Source organism: Melopsittacus undulatus, chromosome 2, assembly GCF_012275295.1.
Source record: "Melopsittacus undulatus isolate bMelUnd1 chromosome 2, bMelUnd1.mat.Z, whole genome shotgun sequence".
Taxonomy (NCBI): Eukaryota; Metazoa; Chordata; class Aves; order Psittaciformes; family Psittaculidae; genus Melopsittacus; species Melopsittacus undulatus.
Window position 1 is genome coordinate 54,271,473 of NC_047528.1, and position 21,780 is coordinate 54,293,252.

Consider the following 21,780-nt stretch of genomic DNA (forward strand, 5'->3'; position numbering starts at 1 on the left):
GTGGGTATACAGCATATCTAAAGTCATAGAGCACAGTAATGTCAGCATTTCCACCTTCTGTTTTCAGTTTGTGATGCAGCAGAAACTCCCCTGACAAAGATACTAAAAGCTGGTGAGCCAGCTGACACTGTTTCACTGCAATTCAGTTCTAATTTCCATCAGTCATCAGAAGGATTAAACTTGTAATTTCTCCATTCTTGTAGATGAAAGTGGAATGTTCAATATCAAAAGTACTGAAAAGGTGGCAGAACAGGTATTTGCAATGAGGTACAATAAAACAACAGTTCTGTAATCCATAACTCAGGACAAACTTCTGAATTAGGATGATTACAGAAGAAACTCATTTAAGCATAAATGACATAACTGCCATGTTAAAGAATAAGCTGGCATACAGTTGTCAGTTTTTCTGTAGTGTCCACCGACAAAAAAATCTACAATAATGAGTCAGAGTAATTGCTGACTGGTTGACAACCCTAAAGGTTGGGTCCCTTTCAGTCAATGGAAAGAAACAGGCCAGATAAATTACCTTTTGGAGGAGCCTGATTTAGACACAATGAATTACAGACAGTTGCAGACCCTCAAATTAGTGTTTATAAATGCCACTAAAAGTGTTTGTATTTTAGGACTAAGAGTCTATTTCATGCAAGCAAAGATAAAAAGCAGCAGAAGACACAAATGGATGTCAGCTACTGCCACCGGTAACAGTTGCAGACCCCCGTTTAGATCATGGCAACCTGAGTTTTTCATTACAGCATAAAAAGCCCATCTCCACCTGACAGTGCTTGCACAAGAAGTGGAAAGTTCCTTACACTGGAAGAGAACCAAATGAACAGAATTAAGCACACACGGCTGAGGTAAGGCACCAGTCTGCTCTGTCATCCATCCTCTTCTCATGAGCAGATAGCAACTACAGCAAACAAAGCCCATATCAGAATAAGGAGGAAAACATGCCCCTGCACAGGGCAAATACTGCCTGGGAACACCTGACAAACTGAAAGCCAATGATTTCAGTTAACTCAGTAATCTGGCCTTTAGTACTAGGCAGAAGCAAAGGAAATGGCTCCCATCTATCTGTGACTGCTTTGGTAGATTAAGCTTTGTTTCAATTCCTGCATGAATTCATGGAGAGTGCTGAAAGATAATGGTGCAACCATTCACCTCTGTCCATTGCAGGGGTACTGAAGTTAGTGAGTACTGCTCAGTGCTGCTGAAATAAAGTCTGACAAATCCACTCACAACTACTTCAGCTGGTACAAACGTTTTGCTGGGAATGTAATTGATTTAACAATGGGGGAAATGTCAAGGGCCATTACTTCCGACTTTCAATAATCTCCTTTGTTAGCTGACATGTGTCACAACTACACAGTGAAAAGAAAGACATTTCTATTAAACTCAGTGCACTACTTGAGCTATATAAAAAAAAATCTAATTTTCAGATGATGATACTAAAATAAGTGTCAAATAGGCTTTTTTTAACAGAAGAGAGAACTCTCCCACTTTCTTATTTTACAATCTTACTCTTTAAGCGAAGAACAGGATAAACTATGCCTCCTTTTTGCAACCCGATTTCAATGTAGATTTTCTAATAACATCATGACTGTGAGTAGAAGCTGCAATGAGGATGTGGTATAATGAAAATAAGTTCACATACCCTTACATTGTCCATGGAGTGAAACAATATCCATTTATCTCCAATTCCCTAGAGGCTGAAATTTCAAGAGACATCTGTTACTTCATTCTTTTTAGTGTAGTTGATGTTAATTCTTTCATATCATGGACACATTTTCCTGAAAGTTTCTCGGATTTTGGCATATCATCCTCTTTGGTTTTTTTTATTATATAGAATGCCACAAGTGCAACTGTGTCTACTACCCGCATTTATCAGTAATATTTCTCTCTTTCCTTATTCCATTTCCTAACACAAAGGCTGAAAGTAAAAACTTCTAATAAAGACACTTTTAATGTAAGGTATCCTTACCTTGTTCATACCAACGTGAGATAACCTTCAGAAGACACCTTAATAGAAAACTGAAGGTATTTCTTGCATCACACTGATTGAAAGAAATGTAAAGTTCTTGCATCACAAGTTAGGCTCCCTGTCTTCTTTCATAAGTCTGATGCTCATTCAATATCACATGTCTTAGGCTTGAGATTTCTAATTCAACTCCACCTCCATTTTTGAATGAGGAGATCATTTTGGAAACTTTCCTACGTCAAGTACATACAGTCATGTTCGTAAGTGACATATGAGTGGGCATGTAAATGTAAGCTTTTATTCGGAGGGACCCTGAGTCTTGTCAGTCAGGTTACAAGCTGAACTACTGCGACAGAACCAAACAGTAGTTAATTCATGGTGCTCCCAGAAGCATGCCAATCAATAAGCTATGCAGCAGACGTAAACTGCATATAATGCTTCCTTGATACAGCTGATTATAACAGAGCTCTTTCTGACCAAGGAGCCTGATACATGAAAGAAATCAGAACCAAAGAGTCTCTGAACTCTACAATCTGGGAAATAAAGTTAATGCAAACAAATCAAGGATCAACTGAAGAAAGTGAAATTCTGAAAAGATCATGAAAACACCAGTGTTAAATTGAATCAGTAAGTTTTACCACTGCACTAAATTTATTACATTTTACACACTGGTATACAGTGCGGTACTGTGGTGAGAAAAATTGCATGTATTTCTTAAAAGGCTGTAATTTCACTTACAAAACTGATGTATAATATGGTTAAATACATGTTAAACTTTTAGATTCTTTATAGAAATATAAATCAACAGTAGCAGGCAGTGAAATAAAGGTAATTTCAAGCTAAATGTGGAAGTTCCAGTTTTATGATCACAAAGAATAAGAGGCATTCTATATAATAAAATAACCAAAGAGGGTATGTCAAAATCTGAGAAACTTTCAGGAAAATGTGTCCATAATATGAAAGAATTAACATCAACTACACTAAAAAGAACAAAGTAACTTTGCATGACTGTAAATTTTCATACTCCAGGTATTCCACAATCACCTTATTATATATTTACTAATAAACTCCAGGTAACAGAGTTTTTGCTACCTAATATTTCTCACTGGACTAAAATTCAGCATTAATCATGGTTCAAAAGCTTATTAGCATTTCCATTCCAAAGCCTTTTACAGAAATACTGACTTACAGTAAAGTTCAGCAGAACCATATGGCAACACATTCATTGGTCCTACGTTCACTAGAAGTCATGAATGCACATAAATTAGAACTACAGTTTATAAATAAATTTCCTCATATAAAAACATTTCATATGCAAACATCTTTAATAAATGCTAATAGTTTTCTAAACAGTGCCTTATTTCACTTGGGTTGGTCTGTCAGTGTTGAAGAGGCATTTGGACAACACCCTTTAACAACATGTTTTCACTTTCGGTCAGCTCTGAAGTGGTCAGACAGTTGGACTAGATGATAAATGTAGGTCCCTTCCAACTATTCTATTCCATTCCATTTCATATCCACAAATTTAACCAACACCGTGAAAGACATTAAAATATTCAGCAACATATTCTTCATAGCCCCTAGGTGTCAACTGTGAATGAAGTTTCTATTTCCATACACAAAGACTGAGAAATCAAGCTTTGAAAAACAGTCATGCTGTTGGCCACCCCTTCATCTCTCTGCATTAATATCTAAGTGTCGATTTCTTTGCAAAGTCTGTACTGGTTTTAATAGTAACTTGTTACGCCCATACCATTCAAGTGTGCACACAGGCCAATAATTCCTCATTCTTGATACTATGCCCTCATTCCACCCACTTAATGGACATCTTTGCATAAAAGAGCACAGGTAGTGGCTGGAAACAGCACTTCACAAAGGATTACTTTGGCCTTACGCAACATACGAAAATTTTCTTAGAATCATCTTCTTTCAAGCAATTTTCTAAATATTAATGATACTTTAACTTTTGTTATTCATATTTGTTAAGTATGATGACATAATCAGGAATTTGGAAATTTGGAAACTACAGACCAGTCAGTCTCACCTCTGTGCCTGGCAAAATCTTGCAAAATCTTGGAGCAGATTTGCCTGGAAGGCATGCTAAGGCACATGAAAAACAACAAGGTGCTTGGTGACAGAGCACCATGGCTTCAATAAGGGGAGAAATCCTGCCTGACCAATTTGGTGGCCTTCTATGATGGGGCTACGGAACTGATGGACTGGGGCAAAGTAGTGGATGTCATCTACCTGGACTTATGCAAAGTGTTCGACACTGTCCCGCACGACATCCTTGTCTCTAAATTGAAGAGACATCAATTTGAAAGGTGAACCACTCGGTGGATAAAGAACTGGCTGGATGGATGCATGCAGAGAGCTGTGGTCAATGGCTCAATGTCCAGCTGGAGACGAGGAACGAGTGGTGTCCTCAGGGATCGGTATAAGGACCGATCTTGTTCAACACCTTCGTCGGCGACACAGACAGTGAGATTGAGCGCGCCCTCAACAAGTTTGCCGATGACACCAAGCTGTGTGGTTCAGTTGATACGCTGGAGGGAAGGAATGCCATCCAGAGGGACCTTGACACACTTGTGAGGTGGGCTGATGCCAACCTCATGAAGTTTAACCATGACAAGTGCAAGGTCCTACACTTGGGTTGGAGCAATCCCAGGCACAGCTACAGGTTGGGCAGAGAAGAGATTCAGAGCAGCCCTGCAGAGAAGGACTTGGGGGTGTTGGCTGATGGGAAAATGAACATGAGCCAGCTTCAGTGTGCGCTCACAGCCCAGAAAGCCAACTGTATCCTGGGCTGCATCAAAAGAAGCGTGACCAGCAGGTCAAAGGAGGTGATCCTGCCCCTGTACTTGCTCTTGTGAGACCTCACTTGGAGTATTGTGTGCAGTTCTGGTGTCCTCAACATAAAAAGGACATGGAACTGTTAGAACAAGTCCAGAGAAGGGCCACGAGGATGATTAGGGGACTGGAGCACCTCCTGTATGAAGACAGGCTGAGAAAGTTGGGGCTGTTGAGCCTGGAGAAGAGAAGGCTGCTTGGAGACCTCATAGCAGCCTTCCAGGATCTGAAGAGGGCCCATAAGGATGCTGTGGAGGGCCCCTTCATTACGAACTGTAGTGACAGGACAAGGGGTAATGAATTAAAACTTAAACAGGGGAAGTTTAGATTGGATATAAGAAAGAAATTCTTTACTGTAAGGGTGGTGAGGCACTGGAATGGGCTTCCCAAGGAACTTGTGAATGTTCCATCTCTGGCTGTGTTCAAGGCCAGGTTCGACAGAGCCTTGGGTGACACGGTTTAATGTGAGGTATCCTTGCACATGGCAGGGGGGTTGAAACCAGATGATCTTAAGGTCCTTTCCAACCCTAACAATTCTATGATTTTATGATTCTATAATAGCTTAGTTTGATAGTGAACAAAAAATGCCATTTGCAAATTCAGAACAAAATGAAGAGAGAAGTACAACTCCAGATGTCTCTGCAGTCACTCGGTTTCTCACAGATAACACAATGATTATCTATTCTGTGCAAAAGTGACATAATTTTATTTTCAGTAAGGTCTGAAGATGGGTTGTCTATATGTAAGCTGAATTTTTATCTTTTTATAGAAGACTGGAAACAGTAAAATAATACTATAAAAAATGATTACTGAAAATTCTGTAGTTTTACCTTCTCCAGTATCATACCTACTTTCACAAATTAGTCCAGCTACAAAAGTAACCATATGATAACAGAAGCATTTGTTTACCAACGTTTTATATTAAGAAAAAAAAATTGATACTGCAAATAACTTTCTCATTTAGCTCGCAGTAAGACATATGTTCTTATTTTAATTAAGTAACCACATAACAACTCATCCAGCATTCTGAAATGAAAATCAAAGTTCTAAATCCATATATGGATATCTAGACATTTACAAAATACTCTTGCTAATATATATGTATCTTATTTTTCCTTTTATTCTTTGTATTAACACAATTAAACTATTTCTTAGTAGGAAACCATTATTATGAATGTTGGCATTATATTTTTGGGGATTAAATATGCAGTAAAGCTCCATCTTTGTCAGCCTGTCTTTTCAATTTATATGCCATAGTATTGCCTGCAGTTAAAACCAATCATAGCAGAAAGAGCTGAAAAGTTAAAAAACAAATATCAAATACAATCAGTCTATATTCAGACGATTTTCTGAAGCACATGCAAAGTACTATCTAAATGCTTACCTTAACTATCCCACGAATATGCATTTTTGCTATCATCTCTGCAGTGTAAAGAAACATCAATAGAGTATCGAGAGCAAATGTCACATACTGGAGAGGAGGATAATGCTCGAAGGTCTTTGGAGTGTTCATACAAACAGAAATAACACTGATGATGGCACAGATTCGTAGTAAAGAGTGTACCCACTGAAGAAGAACACAAGACATTGTGAGATTGCTTCGATGTTCAAAAAATGTTTAAATATTAAGCCTCTATAACATGTTCTGCCACTTTTGTAAATGAACATTTGTGTTTTTCTTTTATAGCATGATCCACATATTAAAGGTCTCCATCCAAAAATAAGCACTCCTGACTTTAATTTATGTATATACACACATATATATGTACATACATACATATATAATTTTAGTCGTCAATCTGGGAGGTTGTATAACTCAGAAACCAAGAATTAAGAGCCAGGAAACTAAGAATTAGGATTCTATCATTTCTAGTTTGCAGCTTTTGTTATCCAATTTCTCACCAAATGACAACTTGTCACATTTATGTGTAACACAATAAGTGGAATTAGATAATGTTATAAATTGGGTGAATACTTAAATTAAAGTATCTGTGGAAAATTTAGTTCCACATTTAGATGAACTGATTTTTAAATTAGTTTACAATTCCAAAAATTGAGTGAGAGGCATGGGGATTAAAAGCATCTTTCCATTTATGGAAAGAATAAATATAAAAAGAGACTATGTCACAGAAAGCTACTTCTTAACATTAGTATTCCTTTCGTTCCAAACAAGTACTGTTGCTGTAAGAGAACAGTTAATTCCTATGACTACTTATGTCTCAGTCCCACTACAGTCTTTATTAATAAAGCTGTTACTCAGTGCAGAATGTATCAATACAGGGGTTTAAGGTGGATTTTTTTTCTTTTAAATGAAAACACCGTTGAAACATCTTGAAGCCAGGCAAGTGTAATGAATAAGCTGGCAAGGTCATAGCTATCAAGACAAGAAGAACTATAAAACCAGACACTTCAGCAAGAAAAAAAATTCTCCAAACAAAAATTGCTGAAGTGTATTTATACAAAGTTTTTATCTGAGGAAAAATCCCACATTCCTTTACACCACCTCAAACCTTCATATCAGAAAGATTTGAGAACACTCACCTATTTTAATACTCACTGTATACTCACCTAAGTGTAATATTTGACCTGAACTGAACAGCTCATTTTCATATTCTGAGCCCAAATTAATGATTTGCAAGGGAAGGCACCTGATGAATGATCTCCTATGCCCCTTTAACACCCACATAGTTGAGACAAGGTTTGAAACAAAGCAAATTAACACAAATACTGAAGTGTAGCAGATTTAAAATCTGTTCTCTGCCACAGTAAAGAACTGGTATTAGACATGCTAAGAAATATACAGCTAGTCCATCAGTGAGACAAGAAAAAAATTACTCCATCAAAAAAACATATACTGTGTGCTGAGAAACACAAGTAAATAACCTAGGATATATCTCTGAATTTGAACTTTTAGTTAGTGCAGTTAATACAAACATTCTACTTAAGATTATTTAGCACTAATATATAGGTGTTGGCTTGTAAATTATCTATGTGTTAAAACTCAGCAGCAAAGCTGAGGGGATTTGGCATCCAAACCGCAAATGAGATGATAGTTCCATTAAATGAATGTAATGCCAACAACATGTATTATTATAGGATATCTGACTTTCTGCATTTACAAAGTAATAAAGTATACATTACTTAAGAGAAATGTGAAAAAGTCTTCTCTGAAAAACCATGAATCATTCAACATACAGGAATTCCAGAGGCACACTGACTGCTGAATAAATATTTTAATCACCATAACCACATTCACAAGGTAAAGGCATTTTCTTAATATTGCACATTCTATCAATAACTCTACTCTAAATGAAGCCGTCCCCAGTTTCAAGCTGCCAGACACTTTTACATCTGTCTCTTAGGGCAGGTTGTAGGTTACATGATATCAGAAAATGTAACAAGCCAAAATACACTTTTATATTCAGAAGCAATGTAAAGGTGATATTTGAAAGTCAAAAGTGCCAACTGCTGACTACCACTTTAGCAATTAAATGGTCCTTTTAACATCCTTTTCAAATGCTCCTTTTATGAATTTGACTTCTAAATCCAATAAACATGTTAGGAACAAGAAACATTGAAAGGATGGCTGCCAATCAGTAGACTAACACGTTGACAAACACTGCTTGATCATCCCCATCAGACTGCAACAATCGAAAGAACCCTTTTCATTTAGTTTTGGACTTATTGCAAATAATGGACTGGTAGAGCAGCAACTATAGCTTAACACTTGTTTCTGACAAACATCTATTTTGGCATCTTCTGTCAAGTCCTATTTCAACAAAAAAGGTCACATTTAATTTAAAATTAGTAACTACAGAAAGAGATACCTACTGGTTTGTTTATCCACAGAATATCTGCGTTGTCTGACAAAGATTCATCAGGACCAAAATCTGTAACTGGTTGGGCTTCCACCCTTGAACTTTGCTTCCTTTTTAGCATCCTGAAGTTAACTTTTGTTATCTATAATAATGAAACCTCCTTGGGGAAAAAAAAAAAAAAAAAGAAAAGGCATTAATTCACTAAAACAATTTTATAATGCATTTTGACCAGTTTTATAAGTAACCTAAAGCAAAGGTTTTATGCAAACTGTTTTTGTACGAACTGATTATCAGGACCTTCATTTTATTAAAAACTTTGCCTATAGAGATCACTGACATGACTGTTATTAGTATACAAAAAATTACACAAAGGTATGTAATGCAAGCAATTACCAGAACCTTAGCAAAGCTGGCAGAAAAACTGTACCAATGTGCAAAGAATGCTACTGCTGTAAACTTAAACCCAGAATAATCATTGGACAGATTTGACCTGAAGCCATTTAATTTATTGGAGACATTTCCATTTATTCCCCTAGCTAAGATAAATCCCAACATGCTGCAGGGAAACAGGCAATGTTAAGCAGATGACACATGGTAATGTTCTTTACTGAAATCAGAAGAGCCTTTTTGCTCTAGACTGCTATTAACATGTATTTTTCTAATACTTTTTTTCCCAATGCTAGCTATTACCTATCCAACAGCCTGACATTTTGCTTTCTCTGGGGCTTATGTTGGCACATGGATGCACTGAGGAAAATGTGTTGTTTCCAGAAGATCAGGCCAAATTTGGGCATTCCTGTGTAGGTGGCACTGACCCAACCTTCTGTATGCTCAGCTACTTGAGCCATGACAGCAGAAAGGTGGGTTAGACTTCCCCACTGATAGAGTTCACAGACCCCAGAGTCTAAATAAATCCAAAGACATAAAGAAGATAAACTTCTGAGAAGAATATGCTGATGAATTATAGTTCTGTCATTCATGAAATACAATCCCCTAGGGATTTTTTTTTTTTCAGGAAAGTGATGGGGAAGGAGAAAGCAAGAACCTGGGACCTTGTTCTGGACCTCTAGTCTGGACCAAGCGTGGTTCATACGTGCAAAAGCGTAGAAGACTACTCTCTTGAAAAGTCTGTCAAACTAGTATACAGTAGAATCACAGAACGGTTTGTATTGGAAGGGACCTTAGAGTTCATCTGGTTCTGTCCCCTTTGCCATGGGCAGGAATATCTTCCACTAGACCAGGTTGCTCAAAACCCCATCCAACTTGGCCTTGAACACTGTCAGGGACAGGGCAGCCACAGCTTCTCTGGGCAACCTGTGCCAGTGCCTCACCAACCTTACAGTAAAGAACTTTTTTCTTATGTCCAACCTAAATTTTTCCTCTTTCAGTTTAAAGTTGCTGATGCCTTGATACATCACTACAGGTCCTGGTAGTTACAGGCCCAAGCATCAGAATGATTGGCTGCAACATGAATGCAAGAGACATGATGTAAAAGGTGATTAGCTGGAGGAAACAGTGGGCTCAGGACTGCAGAAGTACCCAAGTGCTTGGTCTCAGATGACTTCTAAATACAAAGGCTGCTGCTTCACTGCAGCACCTATGCATCCCTGTTATAGCAAATGTCTTCTTCCAAGCCCCCCAGAATCTACTCGTACTCTGTCTCTCCTTCAGATTCAATAGATCAGCTCCTGTCTCCCTCGCTACATTTTCAGAAGAGTGCTTTTGTGGTTTCTCCTACAGTGTCTCTCCAGACATGACAAGCTCCATATGTGAGCTCCTTGCCAAGTTTCTATGAAGTTTTTTCAGTATGTTCTTTTGTATCTGTCAATAAACAAAAATTCCTGTTCACGACAACTGTGTTGTCAGCAAAACCTTGTGTTGTCTCATGTATACACACCTATCTCGTATCTCCTGTGCAGTATTTAAAAATCAAGTGCATCAACTTCTGACACCTTTATTTGTATGGTCAGTAACAGCTACCTCAGTATAACCAAAACTGGTAAGCTGTCACTAAAAATATGCAAATATTGCAAAATTAACTTTTTTAATTAATAGTCTTTCTCTAACAAATGAAAACTGAAATAATATCCATACAAGCTGTATGTTCTAATCCCCTTGGTAAAGCTTTATGCTCCAATTTCTTTCTCAACTGAATTCATTACTTCCTTCTCTTCAGCAATTTTCCTGCTTTCTCCTATTTATTTCTAAGCTTAATATACTGACTTATTTTTCCTATTTGGACCAAAGCATAACTAGAAATGCTTGAAGCCTCAGAGATGCTAGTGTACTTTTTGAGGTCATGAAGCCTTAAAAAGGCTACATTTAGCATACTGATAAGAAGTGTACTGCAATGTCTTGGGTGCTGCATTTCTCAAGACCTTAGGAAATAAAAATAAAAAGACATTTTCTAAAATGTTTCTTGCAACTATGTTCCTTTGGAAACTTACTAAGAAGCTAATCAGTGAATTAACAAAATAATAATTTTATGTTTACCGTTTCTGGTAAATGGCTATGACAGTGTTCCTAGTAAACTCTCAAGAAAATATGCACCAATAAATAATCAGTAAATACAACAAATAATTATGAGAAAAGGCTCAGGATATGAAACACTAACAAGCCACAGCTGATTTATTTTTCTTTTTAAATAAATGACACTAAATAACAAGCTATGTCCATTTGGGAAAGAAAACAGATAATTATCAACTGGCTGTTAGAGAGGCTCTGCTGGTTTTGTGCTTTTCTCAATATTGCTTATTTATACTTCTGATGCGTGGGATGATTAGCTATATCCTTCTAATGAAATTCTCATTTACCCTCTCACCCAGTGCCTCTTTATCTTTTTAACTGATTTGGGCACAAAAAATATAATGAACTTTAGATGTCCATAATATATTTAGTTCAGAAATTTAAATGCTGTGACTAAAGAGATCAGAGTTCTTATTTTTAAGAGGTGGCCTTGAATAAACAAATCACCATGTATATAAACCCAATGGAAGAGAATAAATGTTTACGGAATATAAGAATCAGCTTGTTTACTGCTGATTTGCTGACAAAAATGCAGAAGACAACAAACCTAGAATCTTCTGGAAATGGTCTTCAGCAAGATCATTCAAAATACAGCATGGTTGCTCTCAAGCTTTTATGCAATTTTTCATTGTTCTCACTACTTTTATTTTTGCAGGAAACACAAGCTTTTACACATCTGTTCCTGTAGAGTGACACAAAGCCTCAGACAGCCTCAGGACTGTACCATGTTTGTAAAGAATTTTAATGTTCAGACTACAATCCCTTTTGCACCTGTTTCTACAATGGAGAACCAGCTGAAAGACAAAGAGGAAGAAGGAAGCTGTGCATGAACAGCTTCCAGCATGTGACACACACTGAACACCACACCAAGCTGTGCTAACAGGCAGTCCTCCCTAACCCTGGCTACAAGTGCACCCCCACATTGATTCCAACACACATCATTACTTTGTCTTACAAAGACTTATATTAGTCTTTCTTTGATCACAACCCATTATTAACATGAAAGGCTTAATACACTCTCTAGGATATATTTCTAGCTCCAGAGTTTTTAAAAACTATCAGGTGCAGGGCAGACCGGTTTTGAGACAGGAAAACATCATGCAGTTCTGGAACTACCTCCACGTTTATTTGGAGAATTTCCTTTACAGTAGCAATGAAAATCCACAGCGCAGGTGTCAACCTCCTTGGGGAGGAATGTAATCTTTGCTCTTAAATGTCTCCTCTATTTTTAGAAGCAAGGACAAATTAAAGGAAGAAAATTAAAGAGAAAACTACCCACAGACTGAGCCCCCTCAGATCCACTTGGTCAGCCTTTTATCTCCCACGCTCTCCGAACTTGCAGCAACCACTGCACCATCTAAACCACCCACTAAATTTACAGCTTCTGCTGAAATGAAAGTATGCCAGCACAATAGCTGAACTTCAGACCAATTGTGCACTTGGGAGACAAAAAGTCTGAAGACGATCTAATCCCAGTTTGTGATATCCACACTAACCACAATACACCCCTGCTGATCACTTCCCACAAACACCCAAAGACAAATTTTAAAATATATCTGATCATACACAGCATCAAAAGCTGAGAAATCTGTGTCTTGTTTATAAAGCAAGCTTACTGTAAACAGTATAATCTGCTCATGAAATTTCTATCACAAAGATAGGAAAACGGCCCTGTAAATGTTCTGATAGACAAAGGCGGCAGTTCAGAAATGACTTCCCAGAAAAAATAAATGGAAAAATAAAGCACATATTCCTACCTAGAACTTACAGAAAGAGTTAAATCAGACAAATCCTTGGAAACCACACTGTCTGGCTTCCAACATACTTTTCCTCACTGTGTACTGATTTTTTTCACCTGAGGTCATGAGAGCACTGCCTGAAGGTCGTCCCAGGGCTGGCCACCTACAAGCACTCTCTTTAACACCAATTCTCTCTTCTTTGAAAATGCCTGCTCCCCTTCTAACATCTCCCAGAGCTGGGACACACAAAGTGGTGAGCAGCATTTCAGTATTTGTTTTCATGCAGCAAACATTTTAAATGAGCAAGTTTTATACCTGACAGTCCATATATATATAATTTTAGAAGGATAACGACAGAATTCCAATGGATGCAATCACATGACACATGCCACTATGGATGTTATTAACTCATAACTAGTTTCAAAGAAAAAAATATTTCAATACTTTCAATACTTTTTCTCTCTGTGTGGCATTCTTACTGCATCTGATTAAATGTCCTAAAAGATCTCTTCATGATTTTTAATACATACTGCTAATAGCTGACCAAACTTCAGTATTTACTAGGACCAATCAGGAGTCTTCACAAAGAAGGTATACTGAAGGAAATATCCTAAAAAACACATTCACATTTTCAAATCATTTGAATACAGGTAGGAAAGATCAGCTGGTGACATCTTGTACTTACTAACAGGACACCAGACTTGGTTTCACGAATCGAGGGAAGGTTTAGCAATTGCTAAAGGCTGCCAACAGAAGAACATCTACTCTGAAAATAAGAGTCTGACTTCAGCTCTTTGCTCCCAACATATCTCCTGTGTCTTATTATCAGCTAAGAACAATGCTCACAGAGTATTTATTTCTTCAACATAAGTTCTTCTCAGGCTAGCCAAAATAATTCAGACCTACTCAGCAGACAGAATGAAATACCACATTGCATACAAAAGTAAATCTCATGTGAACCAGATATGCAGCCTACCACTACTATAACATAATGCCATATCAACAGTCCTTCTTACTGTAAGTCTTCTAACACCCAGAAGATACATTTTTGAATAAACTACACATGCATTAAAAAAAAATAATAATTTTCAAACAACACTGTTAGACCACACCATGGCAGATTTCACCACACCACTTTTCCTCAGCTCACAGCTGACAGAAGAATGTGCTTTGTAAGAATCATGATGGAAAAAAATACAAGAACAGTGTTCTGGGATTTGCTTTTGCAGTCTACTCATCTCCAAGTGGGAATTGTATTATAGTCCTCTGTGAAAGCAAGGGGGCAGGTAGCAATAAGTCATTCTTTCCTTGACAGAATTCAGAGAGCAGCTTGCCCTCTCTCCAAAATACCCCACATTTAGTAATCTGCTATGTTTTCAGGCTTTTAAAGCAAGGGATGCCAGTGTCCTTCCCAGAATGATGCAGGGGTGCAAAGGAGCTTCTCTGTAGGCAGATGGCTGGCAGTATGCCTGCTTAAGAAATGATTTTAATGTTGCTGGGATTTTGTTGTACCACTAATTACATGTTACTGTGCCTAGAACCTTGTATACGCATATTTTCATAATTTAAATGAAAATAAATTAAAACAGTGGTTATACTCTTTTAGCATTGTTACAATTTTCGCTAAAATAATTATCTAAGAAATTAGAATATTCTAGATTATTTTACCTTCCCAAACTCTTACCCTTCTATCATATAAGGAATTGCCAACAAAACAGTTAACACCTGTACATTTTAAACTTGAAATCCTGAAAACAAAATTAAGACCCTTCCTTTTTACCCTCTTATCTTTCCTTTAAAACAAATTGACATGTGATACACATCCTCATTGCTGCAGGACAGCTCCTACAATTTGCAGCCATAACCTTTGCTACTGTACTACCACCTTCCTAAACACAATGATTCAATGTAATGCCCCAGGAAGAAAAGGCCAAACCTAAAGGCTTTATGTGGGGAGGTAAAAAAAAAAAAATTGTAAAACTGGTATCATAGAATCATATGTTAACACAGGACACCTTCAGAAGGTTTCTAGTCCAGTCTTTTGCTCAAGCAGGGTCAACTCTGGTGTCAGACCAGGCTACTTCAGTCTGGTCTTGAACACCTCCCAACAATGGAGACTGTACAGTTTCATTAAGCATGGTGTTCTACTGCTTGACTGACCTCATGGTGGGATGAAAAAAAAGGAGAGAGATGAAAGATGAAAATATCACAGAAAATAAAGAGAAAGAAATTACCTACTATAAACAAGAAAATTTGCATAGTCAAGGAGTGGTATCTCCCAAAGCAGGACATCTATCAGTATTTAACTGATAAGAGATACTTCTAGTGAGACTATGGAGGTAAAGAAAGGGAGAACAGAAGACTGAAAGGGAAATATGATTCAACACATAATGCCCATATTAGGCTGACTTTGCTCTTTACCTCCAAAAAGATTCCAAGCTCAAAACCTACAGAATAGCCAAATCATTCTGCAACCATGGAAGTATTCTATTAGCAATAAAGTAAAAAAAAAATATTTGTGAATGTAACACATCTACTGTACTCCTAAACACACCAAAAATATTGTTTACAACTGTCAGAATTCCAAAGTACCTTGTGGGCAGCGAGGAAACACAAATCCTCAGAAGGCAATAACAGTTCTTTCATATCATGAGACACTCATGCCTTAAGAAAAAGACACTCATCTGAGAGTACACACCTCTTCCAGAGCCTGGGCCAGTAGCCTATTTATCCTTACAACATAGCTTGATACTACTCATCTCTTGTGTTAAAGGTTTAAGACCTGAAGTGTTTGTGACTCAAGATCTAGGTCTGGATTAATGCTATATAGGACTACATGATGTTCTTGGTACCAGCAATGTCCAAAAAATTAAAATAAGTCAAATCAGAGTAAGTTGCATTTCCAGGAGGTCCAGGTTAAATGGGAATGAACTGTGATGAAGCAAATCTCAGATTATAATAAAAAAATGCACCAAACAAAAAGGCCTACATTTCTACAAGACAAGACAAGGCCTACAAGACAAAAAGGTCTACATTTCTAAAGCACAAATGACATGCTGATTGTTAAAGCCTGAAAGTTTCATTTTAAAACACAGTACCTAGCTCAAACAGTTAAAATTTCCCACAGCTGCTCCTAAAAGTCCACAAAGGTACATGCATGAATTTGGAGATAAGAGTCTTCTAGCAGCCAAAAAAGCCAACTCAAAGAAATATTATGTTTTTCTCTCTCCATTGAAGTTTCTTAATTTTGTGATTTAGGAAGCAAAACTTCGTTCATTGTTAATATGTACTATTTCTTTGTTGGTCACTCAGAGGGCAGGCAGGAGGCAGCTGCTGTGGAAGGAAATTAAGAGAGAGCCACAATGAAATGAATCAGAAAATTGAAGATGCTTAAGACAAAAAAGACTCAAACAACATTTAGTCTGTATTTTCTCACTATGACTATTTCTATTAAGAGTGACTCAGAACCCAGCAATGGGTAACAAACCAATTCATAGCTTACTTAAAAACTAAATCTAATCATACATAGGCCATCAGAATCCTCCAACCTTCCTAGAAACATCTCTGATATTACCAGGAGTGCCGAAATGAAAGTTGTCAACAACAAAAAAATGTTAAACACCTTTCCACTTCATGAACAGTGTCGAGACTCCTGACGCTGCACAGCGAACAGACTTGACATCAGGCCTAGGTACATGGCTTTCTCCAGCTACACCAGCCCCATCACCACCAACCAATGCAAAGCAACCAAAACCTCCACTCAGGGAAGCAGCTTCCCCCCGCAAGAGCACCTTCCCCGACTCGGTACCATCCACAACCCCCGGCCTGTGGTTAATGAAGGGTCCACTTCACCCACGGACCAGCTCTGCCTCGGTAACAACTGAGGCACTTATTCACCCCTCTCAGGGATGCGGAGGGGGCCCAGTGCGGCGGCGGCCGTAGCAGGGACGAAGAGCCTGTCTGGCCCCCACGACCCCCTCCTGCCCAGACGAGGCCCAGAAGCAGCAGGCCTTGAGGCCGGACCGGAGCGCCCCCTCCCACCATGGGGGAAGGACGGCTGCGGAGGACGGTGAGCACGGAGCCACCGCCTCTGCCCCCCCACCGGGCCGGCCAAGGCCTTTCACCGCGCCTGCCCCCTCCTTGGGAACCTCCAGCATCCCTGGGAGAAGCACAGCGGTGGCCGCCGATCGAGGGGGAAGGGAAGGGGAGCGGGGAGGAGCCGGGGCCCACCGTGTACTGAGCCCAGAGCCGCGCAGCAAGCCGCGCCCGACGCCTCCGACCTACCGCCAGCATCTCCCTTCATGGCGCGGTCGGGGCGTGTGAGGTGTTACGGTGATGTGCCTGCCTCGTATGCCGTCCTTCCCGCGGTGGATCGGGGCGGCGGGGCCCGCCCGGCGGCGACGGCCACCCTCGGTCTCTCGGCAACGGCGGCGGGCGGCCGCGGGGACGGGGCGGGGGGCGGGCGGGGCGGCCTGCGGGCTGGCGGTGGTGGAAGGGAAGGAGGCAGGTGAGGAGGAGGCTGATGAGAAGCCCTGTTTGTGTACCTCAAACCTGGTTTGGTACTCATGCGCTTCTAGTCTGCTGCGCCGCGTTTACTTCGCTGGTAGCATCAGCTGCCTGGTCTAGTTCATTTACAGATTACTGAAGAGCCAAATAAAGGCTCAGTCTTGAGCTCCACAGTGAAATAAATTCGTAAAACCCTATCACCTGTTTTAAAGAGATACCCCAAGTGAATGAATGAATAAATATTTGGAAAATATTTCTATAAATGAGGTTGCCATGTTCCAATCTGTGTTCTTATCTGCCTAGGCAAAAATAATGTAAATTTCTGTAAATTACAGTTTGTCTTTAACTTAAATAAATTACTGTGAAATAATGTGAGCCCATAGCCTTCTGGAGCTTATGAAATTAGCAAAATTAGAGATGTAATCCTGAAAATGCAGTTGTTCCTACAGTGACATTAAAGACACAGAATAGGATTTGAAAAACAAAATCCTTAGCAAAATACCCCGGAAAGCGGAAGGGAAGTGTATGGCATAAATTCTATTAGGTGCCTTTAGATTATATCTCTTTGACGCTTGCAATAAAAACTAATAAGCCAGTTAGGGAGCTGGCCTCAGGATTATGGATGCAACCCTGCCAGCGCTTACGTATGTGCATTAGCAGCATTATCAATTCCAGTGAATTTAAGCACTTAATTTTAGTGTTTGCAGGACTGGTGGTTTTGAAGCAATCAGCCAGGTGATGGAAAAAGGAAACAGTTTAAGAAAAAAATAATACAAATAATACTCTTCACATTTTTATTCTTCCTCCCTAGTTATATTTTATTACTTGGGATAAGTTAGTTGCTAGGCGGCATTATGGTATTGGTGATAGTATCTCATAAGTGAAACTAACTATTGCAAACAGTGAAGCATTGCAGCTCTATCGAAGCAAAAGAAATCAGGATTTGCCAGTAGATGTGCCTGTGCAACAGTTTTTCTATAGACTTACTGGCTGGGAAAAATAATTCTTGACAGAACAATTCCGTTCAGAAGGGACTAGGGATGCCCTCTGGTCTGAACGATATGCTGAAACCAGGCTCAGCTATGAGATCACACCAGCTTGCTCAGGGCTTTATCCAATTGAGTCTTGAAATCCTCCCAAGATGGAGACTGTGTAGTCTCACCGGGCAACCTGTTCCAGTGTTTGTGACTGCCCTCATGGTGAAGGATTTTTTTCTCGACATGCAGTTGGACCCTCTCTTGTCCTCCTCCTGCTATGCATTCCTGGGATGAGCACAGCTCCATCATCTTGGCAGCTTTCTCATAGACCCTGGAAGTCTGATCTTAGGTGCTTCCCAAAGCCATACCTTCTCCAGGCTGAAGATTCCAGCTCCTTCAGCCTCTCCTTGTGGAGCAATTACTCCAGCCTAACCACCTTGGTGGCCTGCAACTGGACTTGTGTATTAACATCTTTCATGGACTGGAATTGGGCTCAGAATTGCATGCAGTATTTTAGATACAGGTTAATGAATGTCAAAGAAAAGGTAATTAATTGCCTTACATGTGGTTTTTATTATAGAATACATGCTTCTTTATGTATTTAAAACCTCTGCTTTTACCTGGTATCATATTTGGTAATACTTTGTTAAGTTTTGCCCTACCTGCCCATACTGAGCCTCTATGAACTGCAGGCTACTAATGGGGATGCATGCTCTCAACAGAAAGTTGCATTCTCTTGGACAGTCTGTCAATGAGCATGACCTGGCATCAGATGATACTAGTTCTGGAAGGAGTGCTTAGCCCTTGATGCCCTGATGTATCTGCCGATGCACAAAACAGTGGTCTTCTCTTTCAAGAATTGTGGAGACAGTGCAGGTACACTGTTAACAAGAAAAAGCCCTTTCTTGCTTTACTATTTCACGACAAATTTACTTTCACTTCTATCACATGAAAAGCAAATACAGACATTTTAGAAGTTGACTGACATATAACATGTATGTGAGGATAAAGTGGAAAACTTAGATATTTATCAAATTGCTGCTATAATTTTGCAAAGGGTCTACCAGTCATTTAAAGTTCATACTGACGTTTAATATTTAGGGCTGAAGTCTGGTTTTATTCTGATTTAAAACATTCCCATTGACCTAAAGAACAAACCATAAGCATACAGATAAGGACTGAATTTGGCAGTTGATATAAAATGTTACTTTAAAGTAATGTGAAATAGGTCAAAAGGAAAGATATGTCATACTAAATATCTACCTCCCATGTCTATAAATCTAGAACAGATAAAGGAATTTCCTAACTCAATCTTCAAACTTCAGCATGTGGTTGAAACTGGCTATGGGGAAACTTCTCTTTAAAAGGAAATTTGTGAAAATTCTAGAAGACTGAGATTGAGAATTCAAGAGGAGAGTTCTCAGCCTTACCTATCACTTTCATTTCTGTAACATGATCTGCAAACACAGTAAAATTTTTCTGGATAAAAGGTAATTAACAAAAAGAAGTTTCCTAATCCTGCTTACTCAGTAAGTCCTGAAGAAAAATGGCGAATGCAATATATCTACTTAGTGCTGCATGTGTTGCTGCAGATTTTGGATAGCCCTCGAGCCCTGGGGTTTGGGGGGGGGGGGGTTGTTTTTTGTTTTGTTTTTTTTTTCTGGGATCCAGTCAAGTCAGGCAATTAAAAAGGTAAAAGGTAAGAGTGAAGTGTTTCTAGAGTGTGCCAAAGCAGGCAAATAATGAGCGTCCTCATCTTCCCCATTTTCAGTGAGGAAAAGCAAGAGTTAGAAGGGAAAGCACAAGTTGGGGAACAACTGTTCCATCTCATAAAATCCAATTACTATTCTCCATTTGCTGACATCTCTAACATATAAATATGTTTCCACAGCAACACGTATATTCTAATTATCCTACTGTGATTGAAATGAAGTAAAGCCACATTAGAAATAGTGAAATTACGGACTTTTATTTCTGAACTTCGAGCTTTATTTTCTGTTCTCATGTCCTTTACTTTCATTAAGTATCTGTTAAGTAGTTGAAAAGAAATGTAAACAAATTTTAAAAACATCCCAAGGAGCTGAGCTTATTGGAAATGGCATTGTTGGAATTTGATTTACCACTTAGGAAAGAATGCGCTGTTTGATCAGAGTTCAGATATTCCATAATGAGTAAAAGAATTCATGAATTATTAATTTTGAAATAATGCTTGAGCTTTTAAAAAAGGTCACAAAATGTCACTTAGAAATTCAGAGTTAAACTTTAGACCCAAAGGAAGATTTAATCACTTAGGCATAGGATACAAGTCAAAAACTGCTCTGTTCCTGCTTTGTTGCTGTCTAGTCCCAGGGAGTCCAGAGTCCTTAGTCATCCTGATGGCAGTTACCAGAAAATTCTCCCATGGTCCGAAGTCCTGTTCTGCACATGCTGAGCAGCACCCTGGTCTTGCCAGGGCTCCACGTGATTCAGACCAGCCTAGCAGCCCAGCTTTCTTCCCTCCATCTGCTCTGTTTGCCTCAGGCTGAGAGGCAGTCTCACGCTGAAGTGTCTAACTCTGACAGAAATGGTCATGAAGCAACATAGAGTAAAAACGGCATGAGAAGACTGGTTAATGTTCATGAGTAATTTTGATTGGGATGGATTACAAAACTCATTAGTGTCTGTGACTTATGTCAACATTGATGAAATAAAGGACACAGTATGGTTTTCAAAATCTGAAGCCTTAACCAGGGTCCTAAGTATGCCACTAGCTATGTATATATTTAATTTACTTTCAAAAAGTACTGAGTACTTGGAAGAGGGGCTATAATGGTTTTCCCCCCACCCTTCATTTTTCTTAATTTCTATCTTTATTTTTGGTTTAATAACAAGCAGGAGGATCCAGTGCAAGACAGAGCATTGAAATCATACAAGATGGTTGCTGTTGCCTGAGGAATCTGGTGTACATGTGTTCAACAGAGGCACTCAACTTGAGCAACTGCAGTTTCACCTCTTAAGAAGTCAGCAGTATCTATTTTTTAATTTATTATCCTGAAAAACACTCTTCACTCAGAAAGATGAGAATGATTTTTCATTGTAACTCATTCAGGTACGCAGTTAAAAAAATCAAAAATCACAAAGATTTGTTATTTTTATTATATTTGTCATTATTTTAGATTTTTCAAGATCACCAGCAGCAAGGAACATTGTCCCTTTGAAAAGGAAGTCACAGTTGGACCACAGAGTGAGAATTCATGTTGGAAAATTACATTCCCATTTATTTCTTTTCTTGGCCTCTGCAACAATACTGTTCACAAGATTCTCTGAAATAGGTGCTAAATGGCTGAGAATGCAGTAGTATGTTGTTTAAAACATAGTTATTGCTGGCATTCTGAGCAGTCTTGCAAGCT

At 38.8% G+C, this 21,780-nt stretch overlaps 1 protein-coding gene across 1 annotated transcript in view; it reads right to left on the reverse strand.

The window, feature by feature from the left end:
• Positions 1 to 17,307, reverse strand: part of NALCN (sodium leak channel, non-selective) — a 234,116-nt gene extending 216,809 nt beyond the window's left edge. Inside the window, exons 1-3 of the mRNA XM_005145229.4 lie at positions 17,193 to 17,307; positions 8,657 to 8,803; positions 6,210 to 6,392 (exon numbers count right to left, since the gene is read on the reverse strand). Of these exons, the coding sequence (XP_005145286.1) occupies positions 6,210 to 6,392; positions 8,657 to 8,764 (291 nt within the window). The 5' untranslated portion in view covers positions 8,765 to 8,803; positions 17,193 to 17,307. The remainder of the gene's footprint in view (positions 1 to 6,209; positions 6,393 to 8,656; positions 8,804 to 17,192) is intronic.
• Positions 17,308 to 21,780: the final 4,473 nt, after the last annotated feature.